The 23403-nt window shown below is 38.8% G+C and overlaps 2 protein-coding genes across 2 annotated transcripts; one reads left to right on the forward strand and one right to left on the reverse strand.

The window, feature by feature from the left end:
- Positions 1-1103: 1103 nt before the first annotated feature.
- On the forward strand, positions 1104-2603 carry LOC110456358 (girdin-like). The gene has a single exon (XM_021507042.1). The coding sequence runs from the start codon at positions 1104-1106 to the stop codon at positions 2601-2603; it is 1500 nt and encodes a 499-aa protein (XP_021362717.1).
- Positions 2604-6141: 3538 nt separating this feature from the next.
- Positions 6142-12891, reverse strand: LOC110456359 (putative amine oxidase [copper-containing]). The gene is given in 4 exon segments (XM_021507043.1): positions 6142-6444; positions 8001-8756; positions 8758-9843; positions 12838-12891. Coding segments are annotated over 4 exon segments (2199 nt in total).
- Between the last annotated feature and the right edge of the window lie 10512 nt (positions 12892-23403).

The raw sequence follows: 23403 nt of genomic DNA on the forward strand, positions 1-23403 counted from the left end.
GACGTTACTATTTTGACAAAAAAAGTTGTTAGCAAGTCGTACTCAACTTCTTCTCATACTGACAACCAATGATAATTAATTTATCATGATACCACTAGGTGGTATAAAATGGTATATAGATGATAATAATATAAGTCATCTCATGATCACGTGCCTCGCTTTCTTAATTACGTTAAGCCAAAACTGTTACGTAACGTTGAATGGTTTTTTTTACCAAATTATATCTTCATTCACCCGTATCAGTGTTTCTACAGCAGCGATATTAATGACGTCGTACACACAACATCAAAAATCTTGGGCCTTTTTGTTAAATTGACTGTGTGATACAGTGTATATTTGGAAACTTATGGCAATTAATGACATTCACTGATCCGCGCACCTCTTTGATGCAAGTCTCTTATTATCCTGTCAAACATTTTTGCTTCAAATTTGTTATTGTTTGAACGGACACTCCATTATTAAAGATGTCTTACAGCCCAGCCGAATAAACTTGTAATGCAGTACTGTTACTATCCGGCCTGGCAATCTTCTAATACAGAACTCTATTCTACAGTTGTATAACCATCTAATACAGAACTGTACTCTCCAGTTGGACAACTATCTAATACAGAACGCTACTCTACAGTTGGACAACCATCTAATACAGAACTCTTCTCTCCAGTTGGACAACCATCTAATACAGAACTCTGCTCGACAGTTGGACAACCATCTAATACAGAACTCTTCTCTCCAGTTGGACAACCATCTAATACAGAACTTTACTCTACAGTTGTATAACCATCTAATACAGAACTCTGCCCTCCAGTTGGACAACCATCTAATTCAGAACTCTACTCTACAGTTGGACAACCATCTAATACAGAACTTTACTCTACAGTTGTACAACCATCTAATACAGAACTCTACTCTCCAGTTGGACAACTATCTAATACAGAACGCTACTCTACAGTTGGACAACCATCTAATACAGAACTTTACTCTCCAGTTGGACAACCATCTAATAGAGAACTCTACTCTCCAGTTGGACAACCATCTAATGCAGAACTCTATTCTCCAGTTGGACAACCATCTAATACAGAACTCTACAGTTGGACAACCATCTAATGCAGAACTCTATTCTCCAGTTGGACAACCATCTAATACAGAACTCTGCTCGACAGTTGGACAACCATCTAATACAGAACTCTTCTCTCCAGTTGGACAACCATCTAATACAGAACTCCACTCTCCAGTTGGACAACCATCTAATACAGAACTCCACTCTCCAGTTGGACAACCATCTAATACAGAACTCCACTCTCCAGTTGGACAACCATCTAATACAGAACTTTACTCTACAGTTGGACAACCATCTAATGCAGAACTCTACTCTCCAGTTGTACAACCATCGAATACAGAACTCTACTCTACAGTTGTACAACCGTCTAATACAGAACTCTACTCTCCAGTTGTACAACCCTCTAATACAGAACTCTACTCTACAGTTGTACAATCATCTAATACAGAACTCTACTCTACAGTTGGACAACCATCTAATGCAGAACTCTATTCTCCAGTTGGACAACCATCTAATACAGAACTTTACTCTACAGTTGTACAACCATCTAATACAGAACTCTATTCTACAGTTGGATAACCATCTAATACAGAACTCTACTCTCCAGTTGCACAACCATCTAATACAGAACTCTACTCTACAGTTGGACAACCATCCAATACAGAACTCTACTCTACAGTTGTACAACCGTCTAATACAGAACTCTACTCTCCAGTTGTACAACCATCGAATACAGAACTCTACTCTACAGTTGTACAACCGTCTAATACAGAACTCTACTCTCCAGTTGTACAACCATCGAATACAGAACTCTACTCTACAGTTGTACAACCGTCTAATACAGAACTCTACTCTCCAGTTGTACAACCATCTAATACAGAACTCTATTCTACAGTTGTACAACCATCTAATACAGAACTCTATTCTACAGTTGTACAACCATCTAATACAGAACTCTATTCTACAGTTGTATAACCATCTAATACAGAACTCTATTCTACAGTTGTATAAGCATCTAATACAGAACTCTACTCTCCAGTTGGACAACTATCTAATACAGAACGCTACTCTACAGTTGGACAACCATCTAATACAGAACTTTACTCTCCAGTTGGACAACCATCTAATACAGAACTCTACTCTACAGTTGTACAATCATCTAATACAGAACTCTACTCTACAGTCGGACAACCATCCAATACAGAACTCTACTCCACAGTTGTACAACCATCTTATACAGAACTCTACTCTACAGTTGTACAATCATCTAATACAGAACTCTACTCTTCAGTTGGACAACCATCCAATACAGAACTCTACTCCACAGTTGTACAACCATCTTATACAGAACTCTACTCTCCAGTTGTACAATCATCTAATACAGAACTCTACTCTTCAGTTGGACAACCATCCAATACAGAACTCTACTCTACAGTTGTACAACCATCTAATACAGAACTCTACTCTCCAGTTGGACAACCATCTAATACAGAACTCTTTATATCCTGCCAGACACTCTTCTAATACAAAAAGTATGTCCAGCTGAACACCGATTTTATTCAGAATTCAAACTTACCGGATGGACAATAACTAAAGGAATCACACAACTAGATTATTTACTATATGTTCTCACTAAGCTTTTGAGCTAATAGCGTTATTATTTAAGTATATTTCAACACTTATGACAACTGCCTAGATTCATTGATATATACCAGTTTTAATGGCATATAAGAGCACTATAAGCTTCTACTTTTGACAACCGGAATTTACAAGCAAAACCGATGAAGCAGGTCGGGAACACCCTCAAACTTTTGACTAGATATAAATCCGTCATCACATATCAACTAAAACTTCACATTTTTCCATAATTAAAAATCTGTACAATTCATTCAATAAAAATATGTCAATATTTACACATTTAACTTACTCAGGGGCACGGAATTGAACCAAAACAAATCTTAGGTAAAGATTGCAATCGTATGAAACACTTGCTGATAGGCTGGTTTAGTCGTATGAGTCCTTAAATGCTACATTACCGATTAAAATAGGGAAGTTTGGTGCAAATGGCATAATGAGTTATAAAGAAAAAACAAGTTATCGACCCTGAAGTAGAATGTTACAAGATACAAGAAGTTTTATTTTACGTCGCATATTCAAAACATTTAAAACAGTAAACATTAGCACTGCAGTGCTATTCTTGCGACAAACAATGGATACACATAAGAAATAACATGGATAAACAGTATGCAGGTAAATTCAAAGCTAGTTAAGAAATAGCAGGCAAATATCACATGATAATTTAACAAGTAAAAACATTAAAGGTACAAAAGCAAAGCAGCACATAAGTAATCAAAGACAGCATTTGAAGTTAAATTTATAAACTGGAGGTAAATAATGAATACTAGTATGTTACACAAGTATTACTATCAGAGAGTTAAAGCACTATAACAGTGTAATATACATACGTGCTAATATAACAAAAATAAAGATAAAAATGTACCAATTATGTTCAACACACTAATGGGCTACTCATGGCATCACAACCAGCTCAAGTCCGACTGTCTTCTTAGTGTCGAGTCGTGAGATAGTATCTTTAACCTGTTTTGGGTCTATAAAGGTAAAAGAAAAAGAAGAATTTACAATGTCATCCCCAGTTTCCTTACTTTTACATACACTAGGGTGACTAGACAGGTCAGTAATTTGTCCAGGGTTTCTAACAATATCACAGGCTACAGTGGAAAGCAAATATTTTCTTATAGTACTGTATGGTCTTTATTTCTACATTAATTACATAAAAAATAGTGTCACAGTTGGCCAAAAGTCTTTGGAGCCTGTTCCTCCAGAACAACGTTCAATAAAATAATTTCGAACAGATATTCGCTTTATTTTAGTGCCATGGTTTCTCTGTTTTTGTAGATTTGACTTTTTTATATTTATTCAAAAACTTGCCGTTTTGATATATTGCTTTGAAAAAAGGTGGTTTGTTAAGTTTGGGCTTTTTAGTTTTAACAGGTAGACGTTCATCAATGACATCTTTAATTAAATGCTCATGTGCCCAGTTTATATCATCAGGGTTGTCAATTAACATAAGTCGCATGGAAAGGTACATATTCCAGGTGGAAAAAAAAAATTCTCACTTCATTTTCATCATATAACCTTCTGGTACACCAATTAAGCACACACTACGCAATTTCATATTTTGCACACACATTTATTACACATACCTCTTATATATGTTTGAAAAAATCGGAAAACCTCAGTTTCTGAATTTTTTCAGTACTTTAAGTTGCTGAATAATTATTTTGAGTAATTTTCTTTTATTGAATTTTAACAATTTGACACACTTAGAACTTACACAAAACTCCAAAAGTTTACGCCAAACATGATTCATACAAGGTTATCAGTTATCTATCTTTACTGATTAGCTATCAATTATACAGACTTACATATAACACCTCTTTCTCCCCGGGGTGCCACCACTTTACAAGGGAAGTATTGGAGGTAGGGGAGATGAAATGCCATAAACAGCTTATTGTCTGAGTAAACACTCAACAGAAATACATTAAATCAATAAACAAGATATTGGTCAAGGTATATATTATAACAGGAATAATAGAATACAATTCGCTAAAAAATGGAATGTCAGTTATTTTTAGCCAAAACACAAAAGTGACACATACACATATAGAATCTCTGATGTACAATTTTTGTAATAGCTTGTTCTGTGGTGTTAAGGGGCTAATTGATGTTCATAGTCTAGTTGTGTACGGTATAATAGTTATTCTATGATAAAAACAAAATAGGGATTTATCAACAGAAAAAAACCTTTAATATTAGGGAAGGCTGTGTATGAAAATATGACAGAAGAATAGCGTTACTATTTTAGGTTAACACTCGTGACAACTGTCTAGATTCAAAGAGTGTTTTCGACAGGTTAATGGCCACTACTGGCTTCCTAGTTTGACAACCGGAAGTTTACAAGCCAAACCGGTGAAGCGGGTCAGGCACACACCCTGACTTTTGCTCCATTTTCCAAAGTTAAATATCTGTATATTTCATTAAATAGAAACATGTTAATATTTACACATTTGAATTACTCAAAGGCACTGTATTTAACCGGAACAAATTGTAGGAAGGGATTATAATTGAAGGAAACATTCCCTGATTGGCTGATTCATCAATCCTGAAAACTCGTCTTGAGTCGACTCGTTGTAAACAGCACTACATCAATATGTAAGATTGGCATTGTATAAATCACTAAAGGACGATAACCTTGCTGATTTATTGTAACGTTAAAACCGTAAACAATATTACATGTACTGATCGATGTTGAACGATTCTCAAGCACAGATGTTACTATTAGGAAAGGTAGATAACTCTTGTAACATTACAGCTATAATAATGACAACTTTAGCGTTCATACTGAATAGGTGTTAAGATAGAAAACTTCAATAATCTCAGTTAGACTGAATTAGTTTTCCTACATTAACAGCATGTCAGATTTCGGAATTACTCTACACAATTTTATTTAAAATGGTATATATATACAGGTTTGTAACAAAAGTAACAAACATCGACTCTCAGGTAAATAGTGTTAGTGCAATACCTTGTACATTGTCCATGAAAAATAATTATATTAAGTCATCTGTTTACATATTTTATCTAATTGTCAGCTTATAGTATGTTCCTGTTGATAAAAACGACATCAAAATTCGAGCATTTATCATAGAGTCGACAGTGTAACTGTTGCTACAAACTCACTTAAAAACATACGTGCATACCTAAATTTATATACATACTCTGTATGTACATATATTACCAGCATCGATACAGATGCATGTTCGGAAGACGATCGTGCCATTCCACTTTATATCAACATTACAAACAGGTTTGCTTGGTAAAAAAAGCCAAGTAAATTATCGGAGTTTTGCTTGACGAAACAAACGGTATTTTGAACAGGTTTTATCAGCATCCTATTAGATGGAACCCGTATCAGAACCCTACTTAACTAGCCATGTTTCCTCCAGACGCCTTTAGATCGACACTAACATACTTTTATCTGCGGTGAAAATGCTTAAATGACTCTATTTCTCCGTCGACCCGTCGCCAGAATCAACGACTACATTTGGATTATTCAATAACATTTCAAAATAGTCATTTTTCTTTGTCAAACATCGTTTCCCCTTCATGGCGCCATAATGCGTCACCTTGACTCCGTTATTAAGTTCAACACGGACAGAGCTTTTCGAGGCCATTGCCGGGTCCTCCGTGAAGTAGTTGTAGGGGAGAAGGTAAAAGCTAAGGTCCATCCCTGGGGAGGGTGTGACGGGCAGGTCCTCGGTGTGTGGGATGTGATGAAGTCCCATTGTAACCCAAGCCACCAAATCCTATAAATAAATGGATAATGACGACTTTAAAATGATGTAAATGCTAATTTCAATCATAAATCATTTCAAAGAAGAGCATTTATAATAGATATATATTACATTTTTCAATAAAGTTACAGTATGCATTTAACGATGAAAACCAGACATATTATGATCGGGAGAATATAACACAGTACTTCACCCCAGTGTACAAGGTTGTGAGCTCCAGTGCACCAGCATGGGTACGGGGGTTAGCTTTTCTTGTTTACTCCAGTACACTAGACTACCAAGTCAAGTTTTTCCCCAGCTGTATATTTGATATGTAATAAATAAAGAAGAAGTGAAATAACTCACATCGCTTAAGAACCTAGTGTTAACAAAAACGTATTTTATTCATATCAATGGTTTCAAACCATATTTTAATATTTGTACACGTTTCATTTTAAATAAAAAAAACACATTTATAATGGGATGGATTCCCATAAGATATATAATGAACAATTTATGTGTAATTTCGAAGTTATTCTTGAGTACCTATTTGTATGAAATAGCGGATCGAATTTAAAAGGATAAGGATGTTTGTATGTCTTGTTGTACAAAAGGTCCAGCGGATGAAAATCTATAATTGAAATTGTTACGAAATATAATTATGTAGAATTATAATATTACAAATTGAAGGCTTTGAGTGCAATAGATACATTATACTTCATCTAGAAAATAAATCCAGCTAAAGGGTTACTGCCAACCTCGGGAACTGATATATACACTTGCAGAATCAACAAAATTGCAAACAACTTTCTTTTAGGTAATTTGACCGGTAAATGTATGTTTTCCCCCATATTTCTTTCTCGTCAGGAAATGATTGACATAGTAGGAGACTAAAAACAACCTTAATACAAAAGATTTGGTCAACATCTGAAGCAAGACATAAGCAACAGACATTCTGGAAACCGACAGGCCCGAAGAAAACTACGATTTTGGCATTTCATCCCTTATTATAACCTCATATTATAAAACAAGCCGTTAGGATTGATATGTCTCGCCTGTACCCCGCTTTGACCATCAATGCACATGTCAAAGTTTTGTTGGTGTAGAACTTATAATTTCAGAGAAACTAACGCAAAAACTTAATGTTGATGGAGATGCTGACGAAGTCAATGGACCATGAAAGGTATACCGTATCCAGAATGTGATGCTTGGGTTGAGATTCATATATGGTCCAAGTTTTGTTGGTGTAGCACTCCATCTCGCTTCAGCTTCTTCGTGGCGGCGAGACTTTCTAATTGCATTATCAATTCAATTCTATACAAATATGTATTATATTCTATGAAAGAAAAATTCAACACATACACAGGTGGTGATTGCACCTTTTAAAATTTGGTAATGCCAAAAATGAATGAGCATCATACAGCTGTTCGTCCTTTTAGGACTTATTGGAGATGCTAGGGGCCAAACAGTTTGGAATCTTAATAGCTCTAAACTATTGTTAAAACAGATGGGTTGCATAAAAACCATTAATTGTATGAATTTTAGAGAAGTACTGATTGATTTCATAATATAAAATAACGTGAACATACCTCGTCTACTATAGATTCATCATCATCAATGAAGTTTTGGAACCGTACCACAGGATCTGATGAGTCCATGTAGGCATACGCAGAGCTACTCCTTCTCTCGGACTCCTTGTACTTGGTGACAGCTACTTGGTACCTCGCCCAGCTCGCCGCCGGCTCGTTCCCCTCACCCTCGGTAAACAGTTGTTTCACCATGCCTCTGTTTACGATACGATAGGCTTTCGGATTTCCGTAAGCGTTCTTTTCTTGTTCGTTGTAAAAGAGGGGATACTTCGGCGCATCAAAGTTGAATTTATATGCGCCCACCAGTTCTGTAGCTTTCACATTACGTGAGTAATTCGTCATGTGATATTTAGCGTTTGGGGTCGCGGAGTAGTCGTTTGGCCTTGATGTGGGAGCGATGTCCCATGTTGCGAATCGGTTTGTTTTCCCTTTAATGTCAATATCAACTTTGAAGTTGAAAAGATGGATATGCATATTGCCGCTAATGTAATCATGTACCTGTGCTCCGTAAGGCGCCTCCTGGTCTGTATGGAAAGTAGCTAGTATATAGCCAGTTGACATAGCACGCACCTGTACAACCCCATTCTGGAAAAAGATGAAATCAAATATATAGTCATAATTCACCACAGTAAACGTTGATCTCAAAGTTAGAACCACATTTGGCATTCCTTCATAAAAACCACCGTATTCATAGGCGCTGTGTCGTCTTAATGGGTATCCGGTGTTATGCTCGAAAATACAGAATGCCCTTCTACAATGTATATGTCGTCGGTTCTTTGGAGGATTCTAAGACAAAGGATGCATCAATGAATGTGGCGTGTGCTGGACAGTCCACACCCGGTACCAGCCCTTTATCCTGAGGTCCTATCAGGACAGAACTGTCAAAATAGTCTGAAAACATCTGGCCCGGCTTAAAACCTGAGTACAGGACAGCGATCTCCTGCAAGCTGATTTCGTAAGCAATCCTCTCGTTCCTGAAGCGGACGTCATATATTTGTGGACCAGCCACGGTCGACATTCTGTAGTAGAACTTCCAGCCCATATATTCCACGTTGTTGTGATGTATTGAGTACCTCTAACCATCAGGTTCCACTTCTATTGGGTCTCTCTTAAACTCATTTTGAAACGCCTGGCCACGTCTTGTCATTTTTGAGAACGTGTTGCCGTTTTTCGTTGAATATGGTACTTTCATTTTCCTCACAGATCCGTCAGAATATCCGGTTGCTAATTCCTCCGGGCTACTAAATGATTGTCCATTATACCAAACGGCATCTATCGCTATATTTTGAGTTTCATAATTAAAATCAATAAGAACAGCAAAATCAAGTGGATGCAGAGTATAAAATTCTACTACTCGTAACATCGTGTACCAGAACTTCCGACCGTGAGGCACACCGGATACTGCAGGCGAGATTTGAGAAAGGGCCTGCATTGTTAAGCATTTATCACCACAGTCTCTTAATTTTCCTCCGAAACTTTCTAGAACTAGATCATGTAAAGTGGAGTGAATGGCTTCCCCAAGTAAAAAAATCTCAGAATCAAGTTCTGGTGATGTAAATGGCTGCAGATTGAGAGGGATTTTCTGTCGACGAAAAGGAACTTCCTTCAATTTATTAGGGTTCGGAAGGGGTCCAACTAGATACTCCTCTACGACAGGGGGTCGCTTATCTCCCCTGAAAATTGTGACAATCGCTTCCCTTTCTGGCTTAACCCCATTGTTATCAAGATAGTCTAGTACTTTCACCTTGGCTGGTACGTAAATCTCTGCTAGATACAGGTAGCTGTTGTTTGTCCGTTTCTCTGCAGGTTGGACTAAATTCAAACTTTTCTGAGAATGTAAATACTTCAAAAAATATTGATTTAAGAAAACTTTCAATCTGAACATTATGATAAATGATAAAAGCGAGAAATACTATGTTTACGGATGATGTATAACCTCTTAAAACTGTCCCTAACTACAGGTGAGTTTTCCACGCATTTCTCATTTATCCTTTCTTTTCTTTTAACGTTAGATTGTTCAGAACACTAAAGCCAGCTAGGTTTGATATGCAAATAAAGAAAGCCTAAGGGAAAGTGGTTTCAGCGGAGCTACAAATGTATCGAAGAAGTGTCGATTAGGCCAAACGCTTTATAATTAAAAAGTAAGAGTGTGAAAAGGTAAGAAAATTACAATTTTATAGACGAGTTGGTTTAGTACACTAAACTAGCCAACATGAAGTCCATAAATTGTACAAAGTAAGGCGTGTATGAGGATGAAATGAAACACCGCCATTCTCAAGTGTGCAATGAATCATTTTGATTAGGATTAAAGTTTGTTTAGACTGGGTTGTACCGGAGGTAGCAAACTCAAATTGGGTCAAGGTAGCGTTTTGGTTATATGGCTGGTTTAACGGTGGCGTTGGTTCAACAACTTTGGTGAACGTTATGTAACATTTGATACAACGTAAATGAAAAATAAATGTTATCTATACAACAGATTGTTCATCTTAAATTAACGTAAAAGAGGAATGGCGCGTAAGATGCGCTGAATATCTCTTTCAGCTCGCCACTTTGACAAGGTCTAAAAATACACGATTAATTACCACGTATGTTCGGTGACTTCCTGCCTAAAAATAGAACACGTACGTTCATTGTCGTATCAGGAATATTGGTCAGCGCTTATAAAAAATCAGTTATTCAATTTTTATACAAAACTGCGTTAGTATAAAATGTGTGTGTCGTCCGCTGTCGGTCATCGTAACAAAGCGCCTTTTATGTTTGACACTGGTAGAGTGTGTGTACGTGTGTATTAATATAGTCCCTGTGATAAAACAGAATGTGTACAGACAGAGAGCACACGATGATACAGGTCTTAAGTAAAAAGTCGTAAAACTATGATAAGGTATCAATGTTCTCTAAAAATGTATTGCGTGTTATTGCATGCCAAGAAAAAAGTAATATTCGTTCGTTCAGCATGTGAAAATCACCAGTTTAAATTCTTAACCAAAGCTAAAAATGTATTAGAATGTGTGCTTTACGTCACCTTTATTTCGGGCAGAATCTTATGACGAAAGGAATGTTAATTGGCATAAGGTATAAGATGTGTACATGCACAATTCCCTAAACAAATTTACATGTTAAAGTCGTATACATATGTAGACAAGGTAAAAATTACAACCTCGTGATGATTAATAGTCAATTATATTCATTCTTGCCCGTTTATTGTCTAGCTGGATTTACTGAATAATGCCAAACAATGTATATAAATTAACTCTCATCCAACTCTACATACTGTGATATACTTAGATCTGTCTACTAAAACTTAATACATAGTACACCAACAAATATCTAGTTATAAAATATTACGCCAATAAATACCTAGTCAAAACAAACTACGCCAACAAATATCTAACTAAGACATACTACACCAACAAATATCTAACTAAGACAAACTTCGGCATCAAATATCTAACTAAAACATACTACGCCAACAAGTGTCTAGTTATAAAATATGACGCCAACAAATACCTAGTCAAGACATACTACGTCAACAAATATCTAGCTAAGACATACTAAGCCATCAAATATCTAACTAAGACACACTTCGCCATCAAATATCGTACTAAGACATACTACACCAACAAATATCTAGCAAAAACATACTACACCAACACAAGTCTAGCAAAGACATACCACGTCATCAAATATCTAGCTTAGACAAACTACGTCATCAAATATCTAGCTAACCCACACTACACCAACAAATATCTAGCAAAAACATACTACACCAACAAATATCTAGCAAAAACATACTACACCAACAAATATCTAGCAAAAACATACTACGCCATCAAATATCTAACTAAGACATACTACACTAATAAATATCTAGTTAAGACACACTCGCATGCGCTTTTTTAAGTCTGTTTGACTCTAAGTCAACATATAACAAAACGTGTTGCCACGTAATTTCATGTTCGAAGTTTAGTAACATATTTCGTAAAAAGTCTAATGATTCATGTTTTCGAAAACCTCTTATTCATATTCAAATTCATATTCAGTATTTGCAATGTACATTACAAAATCAGGGTTTGAGCTGATGCAATTCAACAAACATTGTAGATAATGACGTCACCGTGCGATCAAATTGGAAAACTATACATAGAAGATAAATTAAGTTTACAGATATTAAAATAAATGGATTAAAAACGATTAATCAGGAAAATGTGCATTTCCCATGATTTTGAGTTCATATTAGCTCACGACATATTTCATACAATTGATAAAAATCATATATTTTTGACAAACATATTCAACTGCACACATGCAGTTTAGAAAAAAATATACAAATGCATTTTCTGTTTTTAATTTTTGATATGAATCTCCTCGCTGACACGACGTTGTCGTTACCTATTATCAAATAATGTCTTTAAGCTGATGGAAAATGACATTACAAAATATAATGCGATGACTTCAAATGACCTAATGACTGGTAAGCATTTATATTAAATGATTTGAGAATAACTTGACCTCTGATTTTACTTTTAACGTAATACGAAAGGGAAACATTCAAACGGGTATAGTATTGGTACCGTGCTTAATCAATGATAGCTGTAATACACCCTCTGATAACACACATTATAGCAGCTATGCTAATAAACAACGAAACTTGAAACACTGCATGGCCGACGCATCTTGTAGTCTGACAAACGTATCAAATTTGTCTATTTACATCATGACACTCAGACATTTTATAAGGATATATGAGTAAAGGTTTAAGTTATAGACCATTACATCATATTATACAGCTCTATTGGGAATAAGCAGAGAAATCGACCCGGCAGCGTTGTATATTTACCATCAGGTGCAGCAAGCTCCCGTCAGGTCTGTCGAGATCTTGAGTAAACGACATATAAACGGGACAGCGAAATACCTAAACACACATATAGAGCCATTAGCTAAATAGAACGCACATACACATATAAGGTGTGTAATAATCGTGTACTGAAGAAGTGCTAACACATACAGATTCCGATTAAGAATTCTATTTCGAGTGAATTGTTTGAACTTCTTCACGATTGAGAAAATATTTGGAAGATTGACATAACTAGACGGAAGAACAGTATTATTGTTATAAGCCAGAAATTTGTAGGACTTGTTATGAGTTGTAGGACTTGTTATAAGTTGTAAGACTCGTTATAAGTTGTAGGATTCGTTATAAGTTGTAGGACTCGTTCTAAGTTGTAGGACTTGTTATAAGTTGTAGGACTCGTTATAAGTTGTAGGACTCGTTATAAGTTGTAGCACTTGTTATAAGTTGGACTCGTTATAAGTTGTAGGACTCTCCCTTTCCGAGTGACATGGCCAGTTCCTTGGGAAACAGTAATTTGCGACTGTCAGGCAAAGAACAGGTCCATCTGCTGGCCCATGGGCACTACTGAGTGGAGAGTCAGAGTATCCGACTCTACGCATCAGCATGTCCAGGTGGAAATGTGAATCTGCAAATTTCCTAGCAATGGTGGACTCCTCAAGTAGATCTTTCCTATCTTCAAATCCTAAGAGCTCTGCACTGCCTTCTGCTTGACAAATCAATGTCGAGAGAACCCGCCAATGGAACAGAGAGTGGAACTGTGAGCTTGTCACCTCTTTAGACGTCACTGTCCCCAAAAGATTATTATGCCTATAATACAGCTCCAGTAGTGGTAAATCCTCCCGTTGGAATACATGATTATGGCTGTTCACACAAAGAATGGAAGTTTTTGTCGCCCAGTCAAGGAGATCCCACTGGGCGGCCCGGACGACAAGTCTTCTGCTAATCTCAATGAATAGACCATTCATGAGGCGAACCCACTCAACCTTGCCAAAACCAGACGACCCCTCCTCAGGGCCATGGACCTCACTCATATGAGCACGGAGAAGGCTATCCTGTCCCAACTGGGTTTTACATCTCCAGCACGAAGACCTCGGGTAAGCGAACCAGGGTAGATGGGCTCTCAGCACATGACGGCGGGCATGAGTGAATCGACCAGGTCACACATTACATGGTCTCCCTTTACCTTTTTCAGCGTCGAGCAGGGAATCCTGGGGTCCTCATTCTCCTCCTCATAATCCGGAACAAAAAGGGACTCATCGGAAAGTGGGTCCATTCTACAAAATACACATGAAAACATATATACAACATTTATAACAAACCTGATATGCATAGCAGATTCTTTTGTGGTAAGTGGACTAACCCTCCTCATCCAGGAGATAGTCAGTCAGGTACGCCGGCCTCCTACGAACCCTGCTACCCATTGATGGCTTGATCTGGTACTCCTGCTCATCTGGCTCATCACCAGCAGCCATTTCAACATCAGCTAATGCAGTCCTACTCCGCTCCTTAGTCCGGGGTGTCGGAGCAACCTTCCTCCGGCCCTTCGTCAGAGTATCCGACGTTGGACCTAAAGAAGAATCAAATAGAGTGGTCAGCCCTAGATCATCGGTATCCCCGTCAGGAGCGTCTTCATTCGGTTCGGCCAAGAGAATGTCATTACGCATCCGTTTCAGCCAAACATTAAATTCTCGGTCTCTACACAATTTCAATCGATCATGGTGTATGACCTTGTCTGTTTTCCTATCCTTAATACGATACAGAACAGGAGACACGACCTGGGAGACAATGTACGGACCCCGCCATGGCCGCCTCAGTTTGGGGCTTTGTCCAGCCTTTGTCGCAGATTCGATTTTCATCACGACATCCCCAACACTGAAATGATGCTGCTGGAGGCGTAAATCATTGTTGTTTTTTTTGTCTGCTCTGTGACTGTTGGAGGTGCCTTCTTGCAATGTCATGGACTTCTTGCAAGGTACTTGACAGCTGCTCGACGTATTCTGAAGGACAATTATATGATCTGGCCTTGTCGCAAGTACCTAGCAGCAGATCTAGTGGCTGCATAACCTCCCTTCCGAGCATCATTTGATTTGCAGTAAACCCTGTCTGTCGATGTTGTGTTGCTCTGATAGCCCCCGCCAGTTGCTGGATATGTTTGTCCCAGGTGCTCTGCTTGTTTTTAATGAAGCAGCGAATACACTGAAGGATCACTCTGTTGTAACGCTCGACCTATCCGTTTGATGAGGGATGGTATGGTGTGGTCCGCGTTTTGGTTATCTGCAGCCGGTCGCATAACGCCCTGACAAGTGAACCGTCCATATTCCGTCCCTGGTCAGTGTGAATTTCCAAGGGACACCCGAATCGAGAAATGAACCCATCCACTGCGGTTCTTGTCGCGGTTTCTGCCTGTTGATCAGGGAGTGAAAAAAAAACACTCTAGCCACTTGGTAAATTGATCTATGAGCATCAATATGTACTTGTTCCCTTATTTGGTGACTGGGAGGGGGCCGAGTATGTCCATATGCAGCCTCTCCAAGGGCGCTCCCGCATGGTATTGCCCGAGCGCTGCCTTTGCCTTCTTGTTTGCTTTTTTACTTAGGCCACACACTTTGCATGATGCCACATAGTCCCTGCATGTTTTGGAAATCCCATACCATATAGCACAGGTTTTCAGCTTCTCCAGCGTCTTCCTCTGACCGAGATGGCCACTGCACTGGAGGTCATGAGCGTACTTCAAAACCTCCTGTTGCATGGACTGTGGCACCAGCAACAGGAGATGTGGACACACCGGGTCTTCCCAACGATAGAGAATAACCCCCTGATGCAGCAAAAGTTGTGGCCGACACAACCACCAGTGACGTACGGCAGGGCTAGCTAACTGCAACTCCATGGGTGTAGGTTCAACTCCACCCTCAATCCAGCACATGAGCTTACGAAGGTCTTTGTCATTCAGCTGACGCTGTTTCAGCTCATTAGAACTAAGGGTGCCAAACCAGTTGGATGAAGAGAGTTGAGGCGTTACAGCTTGCGTCCTTCTCACTGTAAGGGGCAATACATAGTCATTGTCATCTTCAAAAGTCTGCCACTGTTGCCTCGCACTAGCACAATATTCACAACCATCACAGGGAAACTCTTCAAGGGGGACAGCCTACAGGTAATCCTTGCAGTTCCTGATGGAATCAGGAATACGAGACAGGCCTTCAGCGTTCTGGTGCAGTCTCCCTGGGCGATGCTGTATGATCATGGCGTAAGACGAGAGTTCCTCAATCCACCTAGCCAGTTGTCCCTCTATGTTTTTGAAACTGATTGCCAAGTTAAACTGTTATGATCAGTTCTCACGACGAAGGGCTTAGCTAGCAAATAGTGACGGAAATGCCTGGTGAAAGCGACTATAGCAAGTAGCTCCTTTCTGGTTGTGCAGTATTTGCGCTGACAGGGAGTGAGGACCTTGCTCGCAAAACTGATCGTGCGCTCCTTACCACTCTGTAGCTGGCTTAGCTCTGCCCCAATGGCCCTATCTGAAGCATCCGTATCCAATATAAACATGTCTTCATGATTTGGGTAACCTAGGGTGACTGCTTACTGCATGGCCAATTTCAATGCTTTAAATGCGTCGCGGTGGACACCCTCCAGGTTGAACTCCTTCTTACCGGTTAGGTCGTGGAGAGGTGAAGCCATGTTTGCGAAATCCTTCAAGTGCTCCCGATGGTAGTTGATGAAACCGAGGAAGGATTCTAGCTCTTTCTTGTTAGCCGGAACAGGCCACTCCGCCACAGATTTTATACTGTCTGGGTTTACAGATACGCCATTTGCATCGACCACCTTTCCAAGGAAAGTAACCTACGTTTGGAATAGGTGCCACTTCTTGGGCTTCAACTTTAGATTGTAGTGGCGGAACCGTGACAATACCTCCGCTAGGCTCTTCAGATGCATTTCAAAGCCAGTGCCAAGTACCATGACGTCATCTAAGTATGCCAAGCAGTCCTTCCATGTCAAACCGCAGAGTACCAGCTGAATCACACGACTGAAAGTGGCTGGGCTGTTGCATAACCCGAAGGGAAGGCGTGGATGCTCAAAAAGACCATATTTGGTGACAAAAGCGGTCTTTTGGACATCCCTTTCATCTACCTCCACCTGCCAGTAGCCCGCAGCCATGTCCAGTGTACTAAAAAACGAACTCCCAGCCAAAGCATCGATACAGGTATCCACTGTAGGCAGAGGAAATGCATCCTTTACTGTGACATTGTTTAGGGCACGGAAGTCAATACAATACCGCAGACTCCCATCTTTCTTCCTCACTAACACAGGAGGGGACGCCCACTCAGAGGAAGATGGTCTTATAACACCCTTTTCCAACATTTGGAGTAGATGTTGCTCTTCTTCTTTCTCAAAACCGATGGGTGTTCTCCTCATGCGTTGCCTGATGGGTTTCGCATCAGTTGTGTTGATCCTGTGTTTGATTTCCCCTTTGAACAGTCCTAGATCTAAGTCGCTTTTCGCAAAAACATCCTGAAACTTTAACAAAAGTTTAGCCACCTCAACACATTGAGTAGTATTAAGTTGTGCACATGATCTGGTCAGAAGGTCTGTAAGGTGATCTGGGATTTTTTCCTGTAGTTCATGTAGCTCAACATCCCCTTCTCCTTCTTCAGATGGTGTTAGTGTCATAGTTCTCACACTGTATTCATTTATCACGTCTTCATTCATAACTGATGTTGCCTCAGAACCATTTCCAAACGCCTGACCTCTGTTCAAGGATAGAAAATTATCAGTATGGTTCAGCAAGGCTATGCTATACTCAGCTTGGTGACCAACTCCATACTGCAGAGATGCAGGTGAGAACAGGCCCTTCAAATCAACACAAGGCTGAAGTACAAAATCAGTGCAGAGGGGTGTGTCGCTGGAGACTTTAGCAAATCCAACTGAACGTGGAGGAACAACTACCTTCCTACAGAGTCTGAACACTGATTGGTCCTGTTCCCATGTACCTCCTTGCAACTCAGTCCCAGCATCATGATTGTCCAATAATACAGAGCAAGGGGAGAGGTTTATGTTAGCTTTGTGTTCCTCCAGAAAGTCAATCCCAAGGATTATATCGTCAGTTATGTCCGCAGCAACAAGCGTCACATCTGATTCTTTGCCATTCATTTCGACTGGAACACTACTTACAAATTTAGCCCTTACTCTCGAACCTTTCCCAATACCAGTCAACACAACTTCCCTCTCAAGTTCAGTCCCAGCATCTAGGTCTTTAAATATTCTCATGTTGATCACTGAAATCTGAGCAGCTGTATCAACGACTCCTTTAAGGTGTGTACCATTTATCACAACAGGAATATAAAGAGACCTGGCAGATGGCATCTTAATCCCATACATGAACACCTCTTTCAGTCCTTCGGTTGGTGGCTGGCCAGTGTCATCTGAATAGGCTAAGGTAAGGCCTAACTCCTTAGCCCTTGAAAGTTTAAAGGTGAGGATGACCTTTGTTGAGAAGATGGTGACCTACTCCTACCAACTGAGTTGGAACCGGATTGTTGTCTCTTGACTGAGCAATCCCTGATAAAGTGACCTTCTTTTCCACAGCTATAACATGTAGAGGACCTCCTCTGTGGGGACGGTGAACGGTTGGCCGACTGTGGGATCTTAGGAGACCCTGGCTTGTCCATATTTTCTAGTTTCGCAAAGAGCAGTCCATACACACCACCGGGGGCAACATCAGCCATTTTATTCATCAAATTTGTGGCCGGGTTTGACAAGGACATCTTTTCCTCCTTAATTTCCTTAGCCTGGAATCTATCATGCACTTTCTTCTCTTGATCTTCAGAATATCTCCTCTGTTCCTCCAGCTCCTTCCTATGAATTTGTCTCATTTTGTCTAAATTTTCCTTAAAAAATATTTTCCTCTCTGACAATTCCTCCTGTTGTTGATGTATGACCGTTTCAAATTTTTGTAACTCCTGTGTTAAATATGTCAACTGTGACTGAACATTTTCAGGAACATCATGATCAGTAACAGAGTCGTCGGTGAAGCTCGGGTTCTCTACTGGTTCAAATACAATTGTACCATTACTCATAAGGGGGTCCCATATTTTGGACGGAACCTCCGTTAACAACTTAACATCCTCCAAGGTCAGAGAACCTAGTTCATCACGCTTTGCTGTTATAATGCTAGCCCTTTTTTCACCAATCCCAGAATGTTTTTGAGCTCTTCAGCAGAGGCAACATTGATTTTCATTGGATGCGACATGATTAAATCAGCGAAACAAGTATTTTTTGTTAAGTTTTATTTATTGCCTAATTGTCAATAATACAACTCCAGCAGAATGCATGTACAAGTCAAATTAATGAATGTATGTGACAACACAGTAGCCACCAGTTATCAGAATATCCGACTACCAGTGTTACTGGTGTTTGCATAACAAATGTACATGTAGCAAGTTACAAAACACACATAAAGCATATATATGGCAGAAAACAACAGTAGAACTGAGTTGGACACAGGAAAAAAACATAAATTTGATCAGATAATGTAATCTCGCTTTACGATTTTAAATAAACCGACATTTACCATATAAACATAACACAGTTTGTCTAAATGTCAGAATATCCGACAAAAAAAACCCACAATGTGTTATTTAAATTCACGTAATGCCTGACCGGAGAGGGGGGAAATGGCGTCGCCGAACATATGAAAACTACTCACGACACCACGTTCAAACAGCGATATTTTAAGCTATTTTATATATTACGAATAATTTGCTGGAGAAATAGGTAAAGTGTTCAATCTTGAAGCGGCAGATACCTTCTATTACAATGCCCCGCCGGAATACATTCCCTAAATTCAAATTTCCCGGGGAAGGGAATTTGAAAATTCCAATATGGCGGGTCAGTGCTATTTTTTCAAACACTTGGCTCGCTTTATACTTCTGACACCAATTGTTGCGACACGGTAATCATAGGGTAAGCTTACCTATACTTTGGGAGGGGATTCCGTGTCTTGACGAAGTTCGGTGAGAGCCGACAAAGGGAACAGGGCAGATATAGGTCTGTCTTGCTCAGTGTCAGATGTCGCCGCTCTGGAGTTCAACCGGAAGCTACAGACGGACGACTATTGCTTGACCCGATCCGGACGGAGCGATCCGGAATGTCACATATATTGATCACAACAATACCGATGATTATCTTAGATTTAATCATTTTTATGAATCCATTTTAGCCAAATCCGATCGTTATTTTCCATGAGGAGTCTCACTTGATATGTTTATGTAGTATTTGAAAAAGAAGACAAAAAAATAGTTACTTCAGCGTGATGCCCTTTAAAACAAGTTCAGTATTGGGCGTTTGCTCCAATTCAAAGATAGTATTCAGTTGTAATACAGAGCCTAGTGAAACAACAGACATAGCTCTCATACAAGTACCTGGATACATGTACTAGATCCTAAACTGTTAACATATCTAGACACTCGGTAGGCGAAACGTCGCGGGTCGAGTGACATGAAATATACAATTACGACACATCGTTGTACAGGTAAACAATTTAAATCGCTCACTCAGTCATAGCTTGACAAAGGGACCAGTCGGTCTTCAAATGTTGCGGCATATTCCAAACAGACGCATCTTATTAAATATATTAGCACCTTTTATAACTCCTGGAATAGCTATCATCGTGGCGTTTTGAAACCTAGACCGATTTCATGAAAAAAAATACAGACAATGTGAATGCTATCAGATTGTTGTGATGAAGGTACATGCAGACATTGTAAGTATGTAATATTTCGCAATATTTGATATAATTTCGCAATATTTGATATATACAATGTGTAATATTTTGCAATATTGAGATAAGCAATGTTTATTTTCTAAAATGAATATGTATTTAATTAAGACAGTGAATGAGAAAGAAAGAGAAAAACAGAAATAGAGAGACGGATAGACAGACAGACAGAGAACAAGTCAGAGAAACAGACCAGGCAATACGAACGAGGCAAAACAGAATTTTTGTTTAGGTGTATAGGAAACATGATAAAAATCATTCAAACGATATCTTGATTGGTATAGAAGACATACGAATCTGTAGTCTTTACGTTCCTTTGTAAAACCGGTTTCGGATTAATTGTAAATACGATAATTTAGATATAATAAAACAATAACTTTCAAATCGATGCAAAACACTTACCAGACTCCATGTTTTAATCCTGAGAAGTTCAGTAACTGCTGTCGGTTTGACGACCCGGAGCTGATGACCTATACTTAGACAGCGATGGTGTAAATCTAAAGCTATGGAGACGCCATGGGGACAAGCCCAGGGCCGGTATTAATGAAACCGTTCTCATGCTCAAGCATAGATTCTGTGCTCAAGCCAACTTTCTTGTAATTCGCTTTAATCATGTGGGTTTTTTTAAATGTTTTTTAAAATCATTCGACAAAATAATTGTTTATCAATTTATAGCCAGAATAAGATTTTCGGCTTGCGCACAAAAAGTATGCTTGAGCATGAGAACGGTTTCATGAATACGGGCCCTGAAATCATAGAATATGTTTACACAAGCGCAAATGTTTCTAATATATTACACCTGTGAAAATTGTTTTAGCAATGATGGGGATTCAAAGTTTTTGATAAAATTGCTAAAATTCCAAATAGTTAAATACCACTTGGTGAATAAACTGTTAAAGTTTAAGTCTTCACTGTAGTTTGTATATATGGGTATTAAGTGTTTGGAAAGGGAGGGTCTGTAGTGTTCTACTATGATCGATACTTACTGTAGTGACACCTTACATACATAACGTCTATAAGAGTTGTCGCCCTTGGCACACGAGATTTAGACAATGAGTGTTAAGCAAGAGAGCGGCCATTAATAAATGTGGAGTTCCTGATTGAATTCGTCTGTGTTTAATCCTGTGGTTTAATCCGAAGATACCAACATAACATTTTGGCGACGAGTAGTGGAAATCGAACATACCGTTGTTGTGGTTGTAATTAAACACAAAAAACGAACATGGCTCAAATGATAGAGCTGAATAACCTGTCGAAATTTGAACCACGTGGTGACCAAAATCGATTATAGCAAACGTGTGAACGTTGGGTCAGGAGTTTCGAATTTTTTCGCTGACGGTAAAGGTGTTAAAGATGCCGATCAGAAACGAGCTTTATTGTTGCACTGTGCCGGTGAAGAAGTGCAGGACATATTTTTTAGATGAAAGTAGATGAAATGGCTAAGATACTGTATAAATCTGCAAAATTAATCTGACAACGGCTGTTGGTCACACACACTGACATGAAGCAGCAGGCAGGCGAGATAGCAGACCAACTGTGCAGTAATGCATCATTAGGTCAAATGCCCCCTGGAAGGAAAACGAGCGGATGGCAACCGTCTATCGTTCGTTCATACCTCGAGGGTAGCGGGTTTGTAGATTGGTGATCCAAAACCGTTCTCTCGTACGTCGTCTCGTTTCATCCCATGTAGGGCAATGATCTATGGCAACAACCTGCATGTCTTTCCAAATGTGGCTAGGCATATTGAAACGCCTTGCCACAGGGAAGTCTGGTTTGTTCTGCTTGATGGAGCAGCGGTGGTTGTTGATCCTGACATTGAGCTGGGTGCAGGTCTCGCCCACGTACTGTAAATTGCATTTATTGCAGGTAATAAGGTACATATATGTCCCGTTATAATTATTTTATAATTGTTATGTTCATACATACATATACGTCCTGTTATACTTAGCAATTTATGTCACTCTGACATCGACAAATCCTGCCTCGAACCTTGACTCCACTTACATCGTCCAGCAAAATGAGGTAAGAAATAAATAGCAATTCTTAGAGAATAACTATATCGGACGACTATCGGTGTTTTTTCTGTATCGTATGGAGTGTTTTTGGATATAAGATATATAAGATATAATATAAGAGATGAATTGAGTTATGATATATAATAATATTTCATGAACTGAAAATGATTAAAAATTGATTAAAATTAAAAACTTCGAATTATTGCATTTTAAAAACATGTTAAGACGAAAGAATTTTGTCAAATGATAATTGCAGTTTAGATATCCTCACTGAACTTAACAAATTGTGATTAACTAACCTTAAGGACAATTTTATAAAAATATCTATACAATCATTGAGCAAAGACTTTTCGATGTTTACCGGCAGGAAATATGGACACTTTCCTAAAAATAAGAGACCCATGGGCCTTAACGGTCACCTGATATATTTATACAGAGAGTTGATTTTGATTTTAACATGAACAAAAATATTATTCAAAGTGACAAAAAACAATAAAACCACCTTATTCAATATCTAGCTTACAGATTTAAGACTAAAAAAGTATTTGAAACTAGCACCTCTGATTCTAAACAAGGAAAATGAAGAAATTTTAGCACACTGACGCCTTTTGGCCCACCCTCCAGCCCTTGGGGGTAGGGCTGACTCAAAATTGTCAAAGTATCAAACTGTCAACTCAGGGCTATAATTCCATTCACGTTATTAACATGTAATATTCAAAGTATCATTTGTCATTATAAACCATAATAAATGTTGCCCCCCCCCCC

This window comes from Mizuhopecten yessoensis, unplaced genomic scaffold (assembly GCF_002113885.1).
Source record: "Mizuhopecten yessoensis strain PY_sf001 unplaced genomic scaffold, ASM211388v2 scaffold8713, whole genome shotgun sequence".
Classification (NCBI taxonomy): Eukaryota; Metazoa; Mollusca; class Bivalvia; order Pectinida; family Pectinidae; genus Mizuhopecten; species Mizuhopecten yessoensis.

Bases quoted from the DNA above. Each gene is read 5' to 3' on its own strand.
- LOC110456358 (XM_021507042.1), top strand. From the start codon at position 1,104: ATGCAGAACTCTATTCTCCAGTTGGACAACCATCTAATACAGAACTCT.